At 38.1% G+C, this 18714-nt stretch overlaps 1 protein-coding gene across 3 annotated transcripts in view; it reads right to left on the bottom strand.

Moving 5' to 3' along the window:
* The window catches only part of SLC37A3 (solute carrier family 37 member 3), a 156900-nt gene that overhangs the window by 50560 nt on the left and 87626 nt on the right, over positions 1–18714 (bottom strand). For 2 of the 3 annotated variants that reach the window (XM_037836028.1, XM_037836027.1), the window contains exons 14-15: positions 11465–11530; positions 8443–10280 (exon numbers count right to left, since the gene is read on the bottom strand). The exons of the other annotated variant lie outside the window; for it this stretch is intronic. In XM_037836028.1, the coding sequence (XP_037691956.1) occupies positions 10188–10280; positions 11465–11530 (159 nt within the window). In that variant the 3' untranslated portion in view covers positions 8443–10187. Of the gene's footprint in view, positions 1–8442; positions 10281–11464; positions 11531–18714 lie in introns of those variants that run through there. 3 annotated transcript variants of the gene reach the window in all.

Genomic DNA, 18714 nt, shown 5'->3' with positions numbered 1-18714 from the left:
GCCAACTCATGCCAAGGACTGTCAGTGCCATCTTGATTATTGGAAATGTAGTCAATCAGTGCCTTTGAATCTAATCAGAGTAGAAAACCAATTGTAAAAGCCCCATTTTAAGATTCTGTTTCTCAAGAACCACTCCTGGTACAAAGTTGTATCAGGGTTCTCTAGGGAAACAGAATCAACAAGAGATATCTATAAATATAAGATTTTATAAAAGTGTCTCACATAACTGTGGGTACACAAGTCCAAATTCCAAAGGGTAGGCAGCAAACTGGCAACTCCAATGAACGTTAGATGAACTCCTCAGGCAGCAAACTGGCAACTTTGATGAACGTGTTTGATGAACTCCTCAGGCAACGAACTGGCAACTTCAAAGAACTCAGGAAACATTTTGCTGGTCAGCCAAAGAAGTGAAGGTCCTCTATCTGTCTCACTTAAAAGTCTTCAACAGACTGGATTAAATCCAGCTGATTGCATTCTCTCATTGTGGAAGACATACCCTTCAGTGGTGTAATCAGTCACAGCTGCAGCCAATTGACTGATGATTTAATAAACCAGGTTTCTGGTTTACTAAACAGCCACAAATGTCCTTGCAATAACAGGCCGGTGCTTGCTTGATCAGACAGCTGGGTACCATCACCTAGCCAAGTTGACAAATGAACCTGAACATCACACCATACAATGAAATATTATTAAGCCATAAAAAGAATGAAGTACTGATTCTTACCACAAGATGGATAAGCCTTGAAACATCATGCTAAGTTAAAGAAGCCAGTCACAAAAGATGACATATTATATGATTCCATTTATACAAAAATAACTAGAATAGGCAAATCCATAGATGCAGAACATAAACAGCAGTTGCCAGGAGTGACTGCTAATTGGTATGGGGTTTCATTGGGGGTGATGAAATGCTCTAAAATTGATTGTGGTGATGGTTGCACAACTCTGTGAATATACTAAAAACCATCAAAGTATACATTTTAAATGGGTGAATTGTATGGTATGTGAATTATATCTCAAAGTTATTTTTTTAAGGCAAGTTATTATTTACACAGAAAATAACGTGCTCCAGAAGATGTGGAGAAATTGGAACCCTCGTACAATGCTGATGGGAATGTAAAACAGTGCAGCCACTGGGGAAAACAGTTTGGCAGTTCCTCAAAAAAGTTAAACATAGAATTACTGTATGACCCAGAAATTCCACTTGGACACCAGTGTTCATAGCAGCATTATTCACAAAAGCTAAAACAGAGGACAATCCAAGTGTCCATCAACAGATGAATGGATAAACAAAATGTGGTATATACATAAGATAGAATATTATTCAGGCGTAAAAAGGAATCAAGTCCTGATACATGCAACATGTAGAGTGAAATAAGCCATACACAAAAGGACGAATATTGTGTGATTCCCCTTCATGAAATATCTAGAATAGGCAAATCCTGTAGATTACAGGTTACCAGAGGCTGGCGGGAAGGGCAGTGGGGAGTTATCACTTAATGGGTACAGAGTTTCTGTTGGCAGGGATGGAAAGTTTTCAAAATGGATAGTGGTGATGATAGCACAACATTGTGAATGTAATTAATACCAATGAATTTTATATTTGAAAGTAGTGAAAATGGCAAATTTACATTATATATGTTACCACAATAAATTCTTTCTAAAAATGGCTTAATTTAAAAAAATAAAATAAAAAGGAAGAGAGGTGTTCCATACTATTACAAACAACACAGCAGTAGAAAAGAAGTGTAACTGCTGCTGACTTTCGGATCTCTAGTCTCTCCGATTTTCTAGTTAGAGATGAGGTTTCTTGCAAGAACTCAGAATTATCCAGTAAATAACAGTCACTTTAGATGTCTTAGCAGGGGAGAAGGCCACAAAAATACTGTTTAACAAGATTATTCTAAGAGTTCAGCATGGGGCAGACTGAGCAAGACAAGACTGGAATTGGGAACACCAAAAATAAAGCTGTTGGGAGCAACTCAGGTAGAGGATGGTGGCTTAGAAATCAGAATGAAACATGAAGTGGAGAAGCAAGAAAGAGTCAGCAACGCCTGGAGGCTGACTATACAGAGAGAGAAAAAGATGTGTCACGAATTATCCTTAAGGCTGTGAGCCTGGGGGAACTAGAAAATTGTGTTGACACTGACAGTTACAGAGAAACCAGAAAGTGTTAGAATTAGGGCACAGTTGAGGACTAAGCATCTAGTAATAAGAGAGAACTATTTAATGAATAAAACTCTGGACATGCCAGTCACAAAAGACCACATATAATATGATTCCATTTATATGAAAATATCTAGAATAGGCAAATTTAAGTTTACTCACAAATGTTTCAAGCAGCTTATTCAACAAAGACCAATAGGAAAATTATGCAGGTGTTGGGATTGTAGGGAACCGGGTGAGAAAATTAGCTTTATTAAAATTGGGTCGCCAGCAGGACATCCTGGTGATCTCTAGGCAATTTAAGATTGGAAAGTGTGTACCAAATTGGGGCTAGAGAGAAATATTTGGCAGTCATCTGCAGATTTGGAAAAACACAAAGAAGTGAATTTACTTGAGGATATAATGGAATGAAAATAATAGGAAATTATGACACTCATTAAACATTTATTAAACTCTACCTATCTAAGAATTTAAGTTCTTACCAGGCATTGTGCTTGGGGATTAAAAAAAATTATTAGAATGTAGTCCTGACTTTTTAGAATTTTGTAGACTGATGGAAACAGGACTGAAAATGGAGTATGAACAAGATTCCCTGGAACAAAGAAGATGAAACAATTTTGTCTAGAGAGTTTTCTTGGGCTTAAGGATTAGGAGGAAAAGGGGGAATCAAATTGGGGAGAAAAGTACAGTTCAAAGAATGAGAGGTAGTCAACAATGTCAAAAATAAAGAACTGGACTACCAGGTTTGATCAAAAAGTAATAGCTGGGGTAATACTTTCAATAAAACTAAGATTAGAAGCCTAAAAACCTGAAAGGGAGTGACAAAAGTTGTCTTCAAATTTAAGAGAAAATGTACATCTGTGTTGCTTCAGAAGATGAATTAGGACCAACGGAAAAATTACACAGATTTTTACTTACAATAATATAACAAAGTTTCTAACATTCAAGGCTATCCAAAGTTAGCATGGACTAATAAGGGAGACAGTGCTCAGTTACTGGGAAGAGTACAATTTCTAAGGACAAGCCAGCAACCACTGTTAGGGATGATGGTAAGAAAGGCACACTCTGGGGAAGAGGTAGACTTGGGCTCATTATTAGCCCTCAACTCTATAATTCAAAACTGATTCCAGATAAGAGGAAAAGTTAGTGGTGGAAAAAAAAAATGAGGTTAGCACAGGCCACCCATTTGGAAAATTTGTTCACTATTCATAGCAGAAGGGATGGTAGCCACAAGAGGTGGAGGGAATGACTGAGGTTCTCCTTTCCCCCTGGCTTCAATTTAGAGGCCTGGAAACTTTAAAAGCTGAAACAGAAGAGAGAAGCTAATCAAAGGGTGTGAGGTTGAGAGTGAAGTAAAGGCGTCTATTCCTCTGGGACTGCAGTTGAAGGCTAAGAAAGGGGATTCAGAGAAAGAATTGTCACGGTGGAGAAACCTCCAGATAGTAAAATAGGCTGGGAAGCCACCAGTGGTTATAGGAGACTGAAGGGAGGGAACTGAGAATTTAGAGGGAGGGGGAGAAAAAAAGAATGACTATCCAGGAAGTTTTTTAAACAAACATACATAAAGTAATAATAACATAAAGAACATGTGGCATTATCTCGGACTCTAAAGTGCAGCCTGGTAATGTCTTTTGGAACTTTGTCTCCCCCTGCTGAGCCAAGAGGCATTAGGCCTTTGGTACGGAAAAGAGCTTCATCATTGGAATTGCTATATTCATATTGAATCCTTTCTTTTTGCAGGGAGAGGGAGAAAACCATAAGTGTTGGTATAAAAATCTCCTTATAACTTAGAACAACTATCATCCTACAGCATTAAATGAGCTGACAAAATTTATACAAGTTGTGCCAGATGTCCATGGAAAGGGAGTTAACATTTGGTCATTCCTGTGGGTCACCCTTGCTAGTCTTTTCTCTAAAAGAGTCTTCTCTTAACAAACCAATCCCTGTGCCCAGAGGCTGTTTCTTCAGCCTCTTGCTGACTGCAGAGACCAGCACTGAGGGTGTCATGGTGGGGCTTTGGTCATGTTTTAATTTAATTAGCATATTTTCCTTCACAGGCTTGCTTCTCTAAAAATCTGGGTGATCAGGCAGTACTTACATACTCTCCTCAAGCTTGTTCAATGAATCACCTTTTATGTGACTCAAACCAATGGTATAAATAATGACAAAACCTATTTTGTGACTACAGGGCATTTGGGAGTGGAGATCCCTGCGGCCTATATCCATCAGTCTACCAGGAGCATTGCTCCTTTGCCTCCCAGCTCTAACTTCCTGGCTCCAGAGCAGTTGCTCTTTATTTATTTTATAACTCTATTTACATCTTCATTCTATAAAACAAAGGCAAGTTATGCATGCAATTCATTGAGTACTTTAAAAAAAAAAAATGGAAATGAATTGCAATACTGTTAGGTTCCTGAAACTTTCTATGGTGAGCCTCAGAAAACAAAAATTCCAAATCCAAATACATAAGCAAATACGCATAGAAAAAAAATCTAGGACTATGGTATCCTGATGTCACTCTCTAGGGTGTGATAACTATTTAACAAGGTAAAGGCCTTTGAAGTCTGATGAAAGGTTTTACCTAAATACAATTATCCCATTAAAATTCACAATATTCCTGTAAAACAGAGTGGCCCTTTTATCAGTATTTCACTGATGATAAAGTTATTAGATGATAACTTCGTTGTACCACAGTGATAGAGGGCATTTAAAACAGTTTGAAACAATATCCACTTTTAATCCAATTTCTGAAAGAGTGAAAAGGAAAAAAAAAAAGGAATTCTTTGTTCAGAGGGCAACAAGCAGGCAGGCAGTAAATGCTAAGTAATGGCATTTTAGAAGCAAGAACCTCATTCAAAGTTAATTAAATATTCATTAGAAAGAAGTAACTGAGCAGGAACCTTAATAGGACAGCGAAGTCAGTCCTAGCTAAGCCAGGCACACAGAATCATCAATCACACCTTCCTTGACTATCCAGGAACATGGAATGAGGGAAGAAACTGCAATTCAAGAGTTTACTAGGTGGCAGAATCATTCCTAGACTCAGGTAAAAGGCTCAAGAAAAAAGCCCAAAGAGGTGTTTTTTTAAAAGGCAGACAGAGCAGAAGGCAGCCACAGAGAAGCTGAGATCTGGGTGCAAGTCCTCGCTGCTGCTTGGCCAGTTCCGGGAAGCCCTTAGCCCAGCATCAGGTGCAGGGGCTGAAGGTCATTTCCACACAAAACCTCACAAAGTCTGACAGCCCTACTCATCCTTTGGGACTCTGGCCCTCAGAAATGATGAGAGCAGTTGCACAGTTTATGCCTTGGAAGAAAGTCCAGGATGAGATTAAGTTAAACGATAAGAGGCCACATGACAAAATGGAAAAAATGCTGGAGTTGGGTCAAAAGCCTTGAGTCTTAATTTAGTCCTGCTTCTGTCATTCACCAGATTATGTGATCCTAGGCAAACCATTTAACTTCTCTGAGCTCCAGTTCTCACTTTTAAAAAACAAAACCACCTACCATACCTATCTCACAAAGACTGTAGCGAGGATAAAATACAATAATGAGGGGGGCAACACTTTTTAAAAGATTTGTATACATATGAATTATTTTTATTAATGACTTAAAGACTACACCAGTAGGTGCCCAGGTACAGAATTCCTTTTCAAATATTAGACCAATAACCATTTAAACAATTTTTATTATCTATGGCCATATGTGTAAAGACAGGCAGTTCCTATTTAATTCTGATTTATTCTAGATTTTTTTAAACAAACTTTATGCCACCAGAAATGATAACATTTAAGGAAAAGCAAAAGGAAAATGAAATTGAATCTAAAAGTACAAAAGAGGCAAACTGGGAAGGTAAATCAGCCTTTGTTAAATGGCTACTGTGTTCTTGGATATGGTGTTTATTCTTGTAACACTCACAATTTAATTGAGAAAATGACCAAAACGACTAGGGAACAAAATGAGGTCAGTAAAATCAATCAGACTAGGGCAGACGGTGTGGTCTAACTATAATTGCTCTACAAGTTTAAAAGACAGAAAGCATTATGAGCTGGGTAATCAGGAAAAGCTTCATGGAGGTGGAACATCAAGGGAGACTGAGAGGGATGAATAGACTTTGAATTGTAATGGAAGGAAGAAGACATTCCAGGTTTTAAAAAATTAATAAAACAGCAGGAATAAGGTAACAAGGAGTTTATATTGAAAGTACTGAGCAAAATGTTCACTGTTCACCGTTCTTAGCTCTCCAAGAGTGCTGACAGGTCTACTGAAGAAGCTGAGGAGAGGAAAATTTTGCACCCCCAAACAAGTCTGATAACTTGGGGCAGCCCTGACGATCTACAGCCATTTATTGTAATTAAAAAAAGAAAAAAAAAAAAAGTAGGAGGGCCGTTTGTCAGGTTAGAGAGCCACGGCCTGCTTTGCCCATCTTCCGTTCTTTCATTTGCTTTCTACCTTCTCTAACATGACCAACTTTCATTCAGCACCAACTATGCAAGGAACTAGGCAATGGAGAAAAAGAGTAGTAATCTCCTTGGGGAGTTAGATACAAAAATAAGTAAGATCAAAGCAGCTAAACACCAAATAAGTAATGTTGACATTACTACCAATGGAAGGAGTGAGGTGGAAGGCTAGTTATGCTGGTTGGGAAAGGTTTCCTGGACTAGAAGGTACTTAGTCAAGCATTGAAGGAAAATTAAGATTCAGAAAGCTGAGTTAAAAAAGATTCAGAAAGCTGAGTTAAAAAAGGATATCAAGATAGGGAGAATTGTGAATCAAGAAGGTATGAATACACACCATTTGTAGTAATGAGCTGACTAGTCTGATTTTGTAGAAGGTTAATGTAAAGAAAATCAGTAATTCACTAAAGAAAAAGACTTAAGTTGGATTGGAAAGAACCTCAATGATAGGTGGTAATTGATTCTCTTGGCCAAGGTTTCTAACTTTGTGGTCCAAGAATGGCCTTAGGGTGGCTGGTCCATGAACACCCTAAATAAAATTTTGAATGCTTGTTCATATATGCACTTTTATCTGGGAAGAGGGCAAATTGCTTTCAGATTCTCGAAACTGTTCATGACCTAGAAAACTTGAAAACCATTAACGCATGGCTTGCAAGCAATTGGCAGAGTGGTCTTTATGGGGATGGGAGTGAGGGGTTGAGGTTTCCTCTCTTGAGACTTGTTCTTAAGTATACACCAGAAAGTACTTAATAAATTGATACCATTCTTCTCTCTAGTGGTTTCCTATACACTAAGCATTTAATAGAGTCTACTGTAGATTACAAAAATAGCTCTTCAGGGAGAAGTTGGTGACACCTACTGTGGAAAGGAAACCAGCAGGTGAGTAGGGGAGAGAACCCAATAAAACAGAGAGGGAGAAAAGAGATTCAATAAATTAAAAAGTCACAGAAGCCAAAGGAAAAAAAGTCCTGGGAAAGATGGAGTGGTTAGAGTATCAAGTACAAGAGAAGAGTTAAGGATAAGGAATGAGAAGAAAAAATCTCCAAACGCCCTTCAGATGCATGGTTTCTGTAGGATGGTAAACTAAGAGGTCAGACTATAGAGGTTAAAGGTCAAGTGTCCAAAGCAGGACACTGGGAGAGTGAAGGGGGTGTTAGTGATGACTATGGCGAGGCAGTGGGCAGAAACCAGACGGTCCTCAGTAGAGAGATACATGATTGGCTGGTCGAGGAGGAAGTTAGTAGTAGAGCCAGGAAGGCACCAGATTATCACCCACCAACTCAAAGGGCTTGGTTGTGAAAAGAAAAGTAGAACTTAGAGGTACTTATGAAAAGTCTTTTTCAATTACTTGTTTGGGAGTCAGGGAGGACTTCTGGTGGTTTCAAAGGAGAGGGAAAGAGTAAATGGTTAAGAGGATCCTACATTCTCCACCTCACAGAATAAAAGACACACATAGAAGGCCCTCAAATATTTGTTGCATGAATGTTGACCATGGAACTTTGGTCACTCAGGAAGCAAAAAGGAAAAAAATAATCAGGAAGAAATAAGCAGGGACATTTCTTATTTTGAAACTATAAAGATGGGTAAAAGAAAAATCTTATGAAAAAGCAGGCTAGAGCATCTTATTTCTCATGCTAGAGCATGAGAGACCTAAATGTCAGGAAGGATGCATTTTCAAATTAGCTTTCATTGTGACTTTTGTTTAATGGGGAAAAAAATTCCTAAAAAGTGAAGTTAACTCCCAGGAGTTCTTTAAAGGTAATCCTACGAAGATTACCAGAACTAGAACAATAGGAAATATCTCCACAATGCAATACATACTCTCTTTCAGTGGTGATGATTTATTTTATTTATAATTTCATTTATAATTTTATTTCAAGTACACATTGGGAACTATTGAGAGGTTCAGAAAAGTACCTACCGACTTACCCAGTTTAAACTGTATAAGAAACAATGGTTGGTCTAGGGACACTAAGATGGCACTATACTGATTATGCAGGGGGATAAAACTCTTGCTGAACTAAATGTCAGAAAGAGGTTCAGTAATAAAAATGGGGTTCATGTACAAACAATTCTTAAGTAGAAACCAGGCAATTCAACCAAACTTTGTGTAGTACAATCTTATACAAAGGGAAAAGGAAGGCTTTCATAGAACATAACAGAAATGGGGCCATCCCAGTATCTACTAAGAGAAGAGATTGTGTTGGCAGGCCAAAACTGTAGGATTAGTTAATGATCACTAGGGAACATTCAATGTGAGGAAATCTTAAGGCATTAACTACATTCTAAAACTTAGAGCTCAGAGTACAGAGTACATATTTAAATAAACAAATGGACATATATTTATTATTAAAGTCAGTTTATATTTCACTTTCCTGTGTTTCATAATTTCCCTTTTTGCCCGTAATAAGCAATAAACGGGCTGGAAATTTGATTAAATAACATTGATTCAGATTAACAAGTTCATAAACACACCACATTTCTTTCAGAGTATAAAATAAGAGGTTGAAAAATATTCCCTAACCCAACGCAAATCAAGTATCCCTCAAAATTGCACATTTCTCCCTGGTTTGCTTATATAATTTAAAATACATATACAGAATGACCTTAAAATATCGATAATTTGAATAAATTCACAGCCATGAAGACATAAACTCTACAATTTCCTTTTCTCTAATTCTAGTGTTCTGCTGAGGTAACTCAAGGAACTCAGTTGCAACTGAGATCAATCCTCTAAAAATAGGGCTAAACAGAATAGTCTCCTACAGTGGATCCTGCAATTCCCAGACAGCAAATCTGGGGTTGAGTACTTCAGTTTTGAGTTATACATTGGAATGTTCAAGATAACTGATGTGCCTTATGGTCCTTGAAAGGAAGACTAAATATAAATACTTTCAGGAGTCAAAGTTAATTTTGAATGAAGATGGAGCAGAACAAATTGACAATAATTTGAAGTTATTTCTGCTTCTAGAGCTGGATGACTTCAGATCAAATAGACAGTGACTGAGCCAAGAAGCACATAGTAGAATTTTTTCCAAACACAGTTAATCAAAGGGATTTTTTTGTCCAAGGCAGACTTATTCTTCATCTAGCTTGAGCACTTCATCAGGATTTGACGCTTCAAAGATGACCCGTCCTCTGAAAACTCATTACCAAGGCAAAATGCAACAATCCTTTTTGTTCACAACGTACATCATTGATACAAATCATGCATGATTCTCTGTCTCTTGTTCCCTCAACTTTATAGGCTTCACAACATGAGTCCAAGGCCAATACAGGATTTTAAGAAAAAAAAGGGACAAACAGTAACATGGCCAAAGAGGCTGCAGATTCATGAGCCATTCAGTACATTCATGAAATAACAAAATCATCATCAATAATTCCTGTAATGTAGAAAAATAGCCCAGTCTTCACTGCAGATCAGCATCTCAGGTGGCTGACACTGTTGAAGCAGGTTTGACAATCCAAGGTTATGTTGGCGCGCTTAGACAACCCCAAAATAGGGTTTATTAAAAAGAAATTATAGTCCTGAATTGTCTCCCATTGTTCTTTTTCTTTTGTAGGCACCGATCACTCATTCAATGTGTAAGCTTGTCTCCTCTGCACAAGGTAGTATATTTCCCTCACTATTAATGGTGAGATAAATACAATTGTACAACTTGTCTGTGAAGAGAAAGAAGTATTAAAAATGCAGTCATAATTTAATTACTTCTGTTAGAGCATCACATTTTGAACATTACAATAGATCTAGACAATTACATTCATTTTTACTTCTTACAAAGATAACTCAATCTTAAATGAATTACAAAACAATTTTAAAAATTGTAGTTAATATTATGACAAAATAATTTTACATTATAGTCTCCTAAAAAAGAACTAAGGTACACAAATTAAATAATTTGCCAAAGGTAAAGCAGGAAATTGATACTGGAGCTCAGATTGAAAACAATGTTTCTTAAAATACATCCAGTTTTCTTTGTACTATAATTTCTAGTATGATCAACCACCAGGTAAAGCAGGAGTTATTTCCCTCCTTGACATGGATGTCAAAAGTGGAACACAGAGGTACATGGCCCAGTCTTTAGAAACTAGAAGGCAATTAGGCATAAAAAGGCATCCTTTGTGATAGCAGAGGAGTACACAAGCTTTAAGGGCTCCTTAGATAAGGCTAAAGGAGAGCCATCTGTACTTGGGGTGACTGAAGCTGACAAGAAAACCATGCCACCCCAATTAGGATGACCTAAATTTAGGTACAAAATACTGAATGCATCTCTTGGTGGAAAGGTAGTCACCAGATTCTCAAGTAGACCTGTCTGAGCACTGCCCACCGATAATGTGATAGACTATGTCACTTGCTTCTTCAACAGAGAACATTTTAAAAGTACAAGGCATTATTCTGTATCGGCTATTTCCCAAAAAGAACAAAATTCAAGCCAAGAGTGTCTAAGGCATAGCAAATGCTTCAAGAGTATATAACAATTTTAGAATCTACACACATCATGTCAGTGTTAATTATAGTAATGCTTGATTATTCATCCTATGTTGCTTGGCATGCACTTTAGTTTCCTTTATATTTATCAGATAGAGAGTATCCTGGAAGAGTACACTTATTAATGGTGATGTTTGAAATAAGTCTCTCATTGTTAGTTATTCTGGAATGATCAGTGATAATACTCTTTAGACTCAGGTCAAGAGAAAATTCAGGGCCATTTTCCTCCTTAAAAAATATTTTTTATAAAATGTTACTTTTTACAAAAGGGTCTTTAGAAAAAAATCAACAATTTTACTTGTTTCAAGAAGTGACTTAATAAATAAGAAAACTATTGAAAAAAAGGGCACATACTTACCATGAGAATGAAAAAATAGAAAACCCACATCCACCCTAGGTTGTCCTGTATCAAAGACACTAAATACTAAAAAGGAGAAAAAGAAATCACAATGTAATACTTTTATAAATTAGTAAAATAAAATAGCTAAAAAGTAGATTAAGTCTGGCTATTTTAGAGAATAAGAAAGGAGTTAGGATTTGTATGATGCTTTCCTGTTTACAAAGTTCTTCCATGTACCTATTCCCATTTAAGCTACATTAGTGTCCTTAATTCTGTAAGCCTACAGAGGCCCAAATATAGAAACTGTCATAGAAAATACATAAGGCTCAGACGTTTGTTTTTATTCACTTTGCCATGAAGAAAGAAAGATGCACACTCTCAAACCACTCCCATTTAATCATTCTTTCTTCCAATGAAAGTAACTTTAATTAATGTTTTCAAAAATTGTTTTTAAAGTATGCCTCTCATTTTTCAATAATGCTATTTAACTGTACTAGTTTAATATTTAATAGCATGTTTTTTTCATTCTTTTCAATTACTGAAAACGATCTAATAGTATTTAACCCATGTTCTCTAATCATATTACTACTAAAATTTCAAAATGGAAAAATTAAAGTAGAACCATTGAGTGATTTAGTTTAGATCACATCATGGAAAGCAAAAAAGCAGAGGTCTAATCATTCATTCAAGTACAATGGCCCTCCAAACTCTGACTGCAACTCAATCTTTTTGTTGACATCTTTATTGACATAATTTACATATTAAAAGTTCACTCATTTAAAGTTCAAAATTCAATGGTTCTTATTTAGAGTTGTGCAACCATCACCATAATCTAATTTTAGAACATTTCCTCATCCCCAAAAGAAACCTTGTACCCAATCAGCAGTCATTCCCCATCTGATACCTCACTCCTACCCCTATATAGTCCTAGGCAACCATTAATCTAATTTCTTTTTGGTACAGATTTACTTATTCTGGACATTTCATATGAATGAAATCATATGCACTATGTGGTCTTTTGTGACTGGCTTCTTTCACTTAGCATAATATTTTTAAGGTTCACCCACACTGTAACATGTATCAGAACTTTATTCCTTTTGGTTGCCAAAAAAATATTCCACTGCGTAGGTACACCACATTTTCTTTATTCATTTATAAGTTGATGGGCATCTAGGTTGTTTCCACTTTTTAGCTATTATGAATAATGCAGCTATGAATATTTGTGTACACATTTTTGTGTGACATGTTTTTGTTTCTCTTGGGTAGATACTGTAACTGAATCTTACTGATCCCTGTCACATGTCAAAAATATACTAAGCAGTCTACCCACAGAAGCTTTGAACCACCAGCAAGAATTGGCAGAAACATCTTTCTCAAAGCTCCAGAAAACAGTTAAAAGGACTGGAGTACAAGGCAGCACTGAATCAAGGAAAAGGCTACCTAAAAGCAGTAGGACCTTGTGAAGCCCTGGCTGGGCCCTTTCCTACCCCTCACTGGCAGAGCTGACAGTGCTTCCAGCATGGATCCCTGGTGCCAGTACTAGAGGTAACAGAATAACTTACGTGCATATGCTGGAAGCTTTTATGTCTGGTGGCAGCCTGAAGAACTTACTGTCCCAGAATTTACCCTGAGTCTAGAAAGCTGCTCAGAAAGCTCACCTACAGAATGCTGCAGAAGAGCAGTCAAGTTGTACTGCTTGGGGCAAAGGATTGCTGTCTGTAGCGGGTGGAGGGCAGTGCTCAGGACCCTGAGGAAACTTTTCTAGGGAAGAGGGGCCATGCGAAACCATATAAGTGAAGGAGTTTCTTGGGTCACGCACTCATGCCTAAGACATGACAAAAATACTCCTCGGCCTGGAGCTATTCTCAAAACTTATTGTATGGAGAAGCCCTGACTGCGAGAACCTGCACAGGTCATTCTGCAAAGACTGGAAAAGGTGTTTTCTCTGTTCCTTTCTTTTTTTTTTTTTTTGTTAGGTCCTGGCAGTCAAGGAAAACTGTCATAACAACACTAGCTGGATAAAACCTTAAGGAACAGATGCCTCAGAGTTTAAATTCCAGCAATAACATGTTAAAATATCAAAATGTCCAAGTTTCAATAAAAGATTAAAAACATACAAAGCAACAGGAAGCAATGGCCATGCAAAGGAAAAAATTAAAGCATTAGAAACCATCAATGAGGAGGACTAGACTTGGTCATACCATGCAAACACTTCTAAAAAATAGTCTAAATATACTCAAAGAACAAAAGGAAAACAGGACAAAGAAACTAAAGGGAATCAGGAAAATGACAGATGAACACCAAAAGAATATCAATATAGAGATGGAAATTATGAGCTAAGACCACAGTAACAGATATTTAAAATTCCCTAGAGAGGTTTAACAGGGGATTAGAGGTGGCAGGAAAAAAGAATCACAGAATTTAAAGATAAGAAAATTGAAATCATTCAGTTTGAGGAGAAGAAAGAATCAAAACTGAAAAGAGCCTGAGGAACCTGTGGAATGCCATCAAGCATAACAGTATACGCATTGTGGGAGTCCCAGGAGAACAAAGAGAAAAAGGAGCAGAGGGACTGTTCAAAGAAATAATAGCTGAAAACATCACAAATTTAACAAAAAATGTGAATATACATATACATCCAAGATGCCTAAAGAACTCCAAACAGGATAAACCCAAATAAACCCATATTATGACATACTATAATCATAGTCTTGAATGCCAAAGACAGAGAATTCTGAAAGCTGTAAGACAGAAGCAATGTGTTACTTGCAAGAGAGTCTCACTTTCCAACTACTCATGGAAACCACAGGGGCAAGAAGGCAGTGGGATGACATATTTAAAGTGCTAACAGCAAAAAATTGCTAACCAAGAATTCTATATCCAGCAAAACTATCTTTCAAAAAATGGGGGAGCTTTGGCAAAATGTTGGTGTGTGAAAAGAGACTCGGTACTGTCATCACTCCAGATACTTGGAAAGATGGTGCAAGGAATACAATAGAAAGTGGTGGAAGAAAGGTGAATGAAAACAAAGCTCTGACATCAGAAAACGCAAGATTTGATCCATATGGAAAGAATAAATTCTCCACTTGCAGAATTTTAAAAGTTCTGTGCACAATCAGGTTCTCATTATTATCTGGGCCGTGCCTATAAAAAGGGAAGGCTTTTTCAATCCCATGATGCCGGGTCCAGGCTCATCCCTGGGAGTCACGTTCTGCCTTTGTCAGGGAGGTCTGCACCCCTGGGAGTCATGTCCCATGATGGAGAGAGGGCATATAACAACTTGTTAAATCGTACTTTGAAAGTTACCACTGTTATGTATATATATTAAAGTCCACAATTTTTAAAAATGCATTTTAAACTGACTTGATAAGCAAAAAAATAGTAATAATAATAATAGGGGGGATGGGGAACATGGAAAATGTGAGTTTCCTTTTTTATTTGTATTTCTTTTCTGGAGTAATAAAATGTTCTAATTGATCATGGGGTTGTATTGCACAACTATGTAATGGTATTATGAACCTGTGACTGTACACTTCAGTCAGTTTGTATGATATGAATATATCTCAATAAAACTGCATTAAAAAATAATAAAAGGAGGCAGGGCAAGATGGCAGACTGGTGAGCTGTATGTTTTAGTTACTCCTCCAGGAAAGTAGGTAGAAAGCCAGGAACTGCGTGGACTGGACACCACAGAGCAATCTGACTTTGGGCATACTTCATACAACACTCATGAAAACGTGGAACTGCTGAGATCAGCGAAATCTGTAAGTTTTTGCAGCCAGGGGACCCGCGCCCCTCCCTGCCAGGCTTAGTCCCATGGGAGGAGGGGCTGTCAGCTCCGGGAAGGAGAAGGGAGAACTGCAGTGGCAGCCCTTATCGGAAACTCATTCTGCTGATCCAAACTCCAACCATAGATAGACGGAGACCAGACACCAGAGAATCTGAGAGCAGCCAGCCCAGCAGACAGGAGACAGGCATAGAAAAAAAACAACACGAAAAACTCCAAAATAAAAGCGGAGGATTTTTGGAGTTCTGGTGAACATAGAAAGGGGAAGGGCAGAGCTCAGGCCCGAGCTCAGGCCCTGAGGCGCATATGCAAATCCCGAAGAAAAGCTGATCTCTCTGCCCTGTGGACCTTTCCTTAATGGCCCTAATTGCTTTGTCTCTTAGCATTTCAATAACCCATTAAATCTCTGAGGAGAGCCCTTTTTTTTTTTTTTTTTAAATCCTTTTTTCTTTTTCTAAAACAATTACTCTAAGAAGCCCAATACAGAAAGCTTCAAAGACTTGCAATTTGGGCAGGTCAAGTCAAGAGCAGAACTAGGAGAGATCTGAGACAAAACGCAATAATCCAGTGGCTGAGAAAATTCACTGAACACCACAACTTCCCAAGAAAAGGGGGTGTCCGCTCACAGCCATCATCCTGGTGGAGAGGAAACACTCCTGCCCATCGCCAGCCCCATAGCCCAGAACTGCCCCAGACAACCCAGTGTGACGGAAGTGCTTCAAATAACAGGCACACACCACAAAACTGGGCGTGGACATTAGCCTTCCCTGCAACCTCAGCTGATTGTCCCAGAGCTGGGAAGGTGGAGCAGTGTGAATTAACAAAGCCCCATTCAGCCATCATTTGAGCAGACTGGGAGCCTCCCTACACAGCCCAGCAGCCCAGAACTGCCCTGGGGGGATGGCACTCACCTGTGACATAGCACAGTCATCCCTCAACAGAGGACCCGGGGTGCACGGCCTGGAAGAGGGGCCCACTTGCAAGTCGCAGGAGCCATACGCCAATACCAAAGACTTGTGGGTCAGTGGCAGAGACAAACTGTGGCAGGACTGAACTGAAGGATTAGACTATTGCAGCAGCTTTAAAACTCTAGGATCATCAGGGAGATTTGATTGTTAGGGCCACCCCCCCTCCCCGACTGCCCAGAAACACGTCCCATATACAGGGCAGGCAACACCAACTACACACACAAGCTTGGTACACCAATTGGACCCCACAAGACTCACTCCCCCACTCACCAAAAAGGCTAAGCAGGGGAGAACTGGCTTGTGGAGAACAGGTGGCTCGTGGACGCCACCTGCTGGTTAGATAGAGAAAGTGTACTCCACGAAGCTGTAGATCTGATAAATTAGAGATAAGGACTTCAATAGGTCTACAAACCCTAAAAGAACCCTATCAAGTTCAGCAAATGCCACGAGGCCAAAAACAACAGAAAATTATAAAGCATATGAAAAAACCAGACGATATGGATAACCCAAGCCCAAGCACCCAAATCAAAAGACCAGAAGAGACACAGCACCTAGAGCAGCTACTCAAACAACTAAAGATGAACAATGAGACCATAGTACGGGATATGAAGGAAATCAAGAAGACTCTAGAAGAGCATAAAGAAGACATTGCAAGACTAAATAAAAAAATGGATGATCTTATGGAAATTAAAGAAACTGTTGACCAAATTAAAAAGATTCTGGACACTCATAGTACAAGACTAGAGGAAGTTGAACAACGAATCAGTGACCTCGAAGATGACAGAATGGAAAATGAAAGCATAAAAGAAAGAATGGGGAAAAAAATTGAAAAAATCGAAATGGACCTCAGGGATATGATAGATGATATGAAACGTCCAAATATAAGACTCATTGGTGTCCCAGAAGGGGAAGAAAAGGGTAAAGGTCTAGGAAGAGTATTCAAAGAAATTGTTGGGGTAAACTTCTCAAATCTGCTAAACAACATAAATACACAAATCATAAATGCTCAGCGAACCCCAAATAGAATAAATCCAAATAAACCCACTCCAAGACATATACTGACCACACTGTCAAACACAGAAGAGAAGGAGCAAGTTCTGAAAGCAGCAAGAGAAAAGCAATTCACCACATACAAAGGAAACAGCATAAGACTAAGTAGTGACTACTCAGCAGCCACCATGGAGGCAAGAAGGCAGTGGCACGATATATTTAAAATTCTGAGTGAGAAAAATTTCCAGCCAAGAATACTTTATCCAGCAAAGCTCTCCGTCAAATTTGAGGGAGAGCTTAAATTTTTCACAGACAAACAAATGCTGAGAGAATTTGCTAACAAGAGACCTGCCCTACTGGAGATACTCAAGGGAGCCCTACAGACAGAGAAACAAAGAAAGGACAGAGAGACTTGGAGAAAGGTTCACTACCAAAGAGATTCAGTATGGGTACAATAAAGGATATTAATAGACAGAGGGGGAAAATATGACAAACATAAACCAAAGGATAAGATGGCCGATTCAAGAAATGCCTTCACGGTTATAACATTGAATGTAAATGGATTAAACTCCCCAATTAAAAGATACAGATTCGCAGAATGGATCAAAAAAAATGAACCATCAATATGTTGCATACAAGAGACTCATCTTAGACACAGGGACACAAAGAAACTGAAAGTGAAAGGATGGAAAAAAATATTTCATGCAAGCCACAGCCAAAAGAAAGCAGGTGTAGCAATATTAATCTCAGATAAAATAGACTTCAAATGCAGGGATGTTTTGAGAGACAAAGAAGGCCACTACATACTAATAAAAGGGGCAATTCAGCAAGAAGAAATAACAATTGTAAATGTCTATGCACCCAATCAAGGTGCCACAAAATACATGAGAGAAACACTGGCAAAACTAAAGGAAGCAATTGATGTTTCCACAATAATTGTGGGAGACTTCAACACATCACTCTCTCCTATAGATAGATCAACCAGACAGAAGACCAATAAGGAAATTGAAAACCTAAACAATCTGATAAATGAATTAGATTTAACAGACATATACAGGACATTACATCCCAAATCACCAGGATACACATACTTTTCTAGTGCTCATGGAACTTTCTCCAGAATAGATCATATGCTGGGACATAAACCAAGCCTCAATAAATTTAAAAAGATTGAAATTATTCAAAGCACATTCTCTGACCACAATGGAATACAATTAGAAGTCAATAACCATCAGAGACTTAGAAAATTCACAAATACCTGGAGGTTAAACAACACACTCCTAAACAATCAGTGGGTTAAAGAAGAAATAGCAAGAGAAATTGCTAAATATATAGAGACGAATGAAAATGAGAATACAACATACCAAAACCTATGGGATGCAGCAAAAGCAGTGCTAAGGGGGAAATTTATAGCACTAAACGCATATATTAAAAAGGAAGAAAGAGCCAAAATCAAAGAACTAATGGATCAACTGAAGAAGGTAGAAAATGAACAGCAAACCAATCCTAAACCAAGTAGAAGA

Source organism: Choloepus didactylus, chromosome 5 (genome assembly GCF_015220235.1).
Source record: "Choloepus didactylus isolate mChoDid1 chromosome 5, mChoDid1.pri, whole genome shotgun sequence".
Taxonomy (NCBI): Eukaryota; Metazoa; Chordata; class Mammalia; order Pilosa; family Megalonychidae; genus Choloepus; species Choloepus didactylus.
Note: the sequence above shows the minus strand (reverse complement) of the source record. Positions and strands in the feature narration are given on the sequence as shown.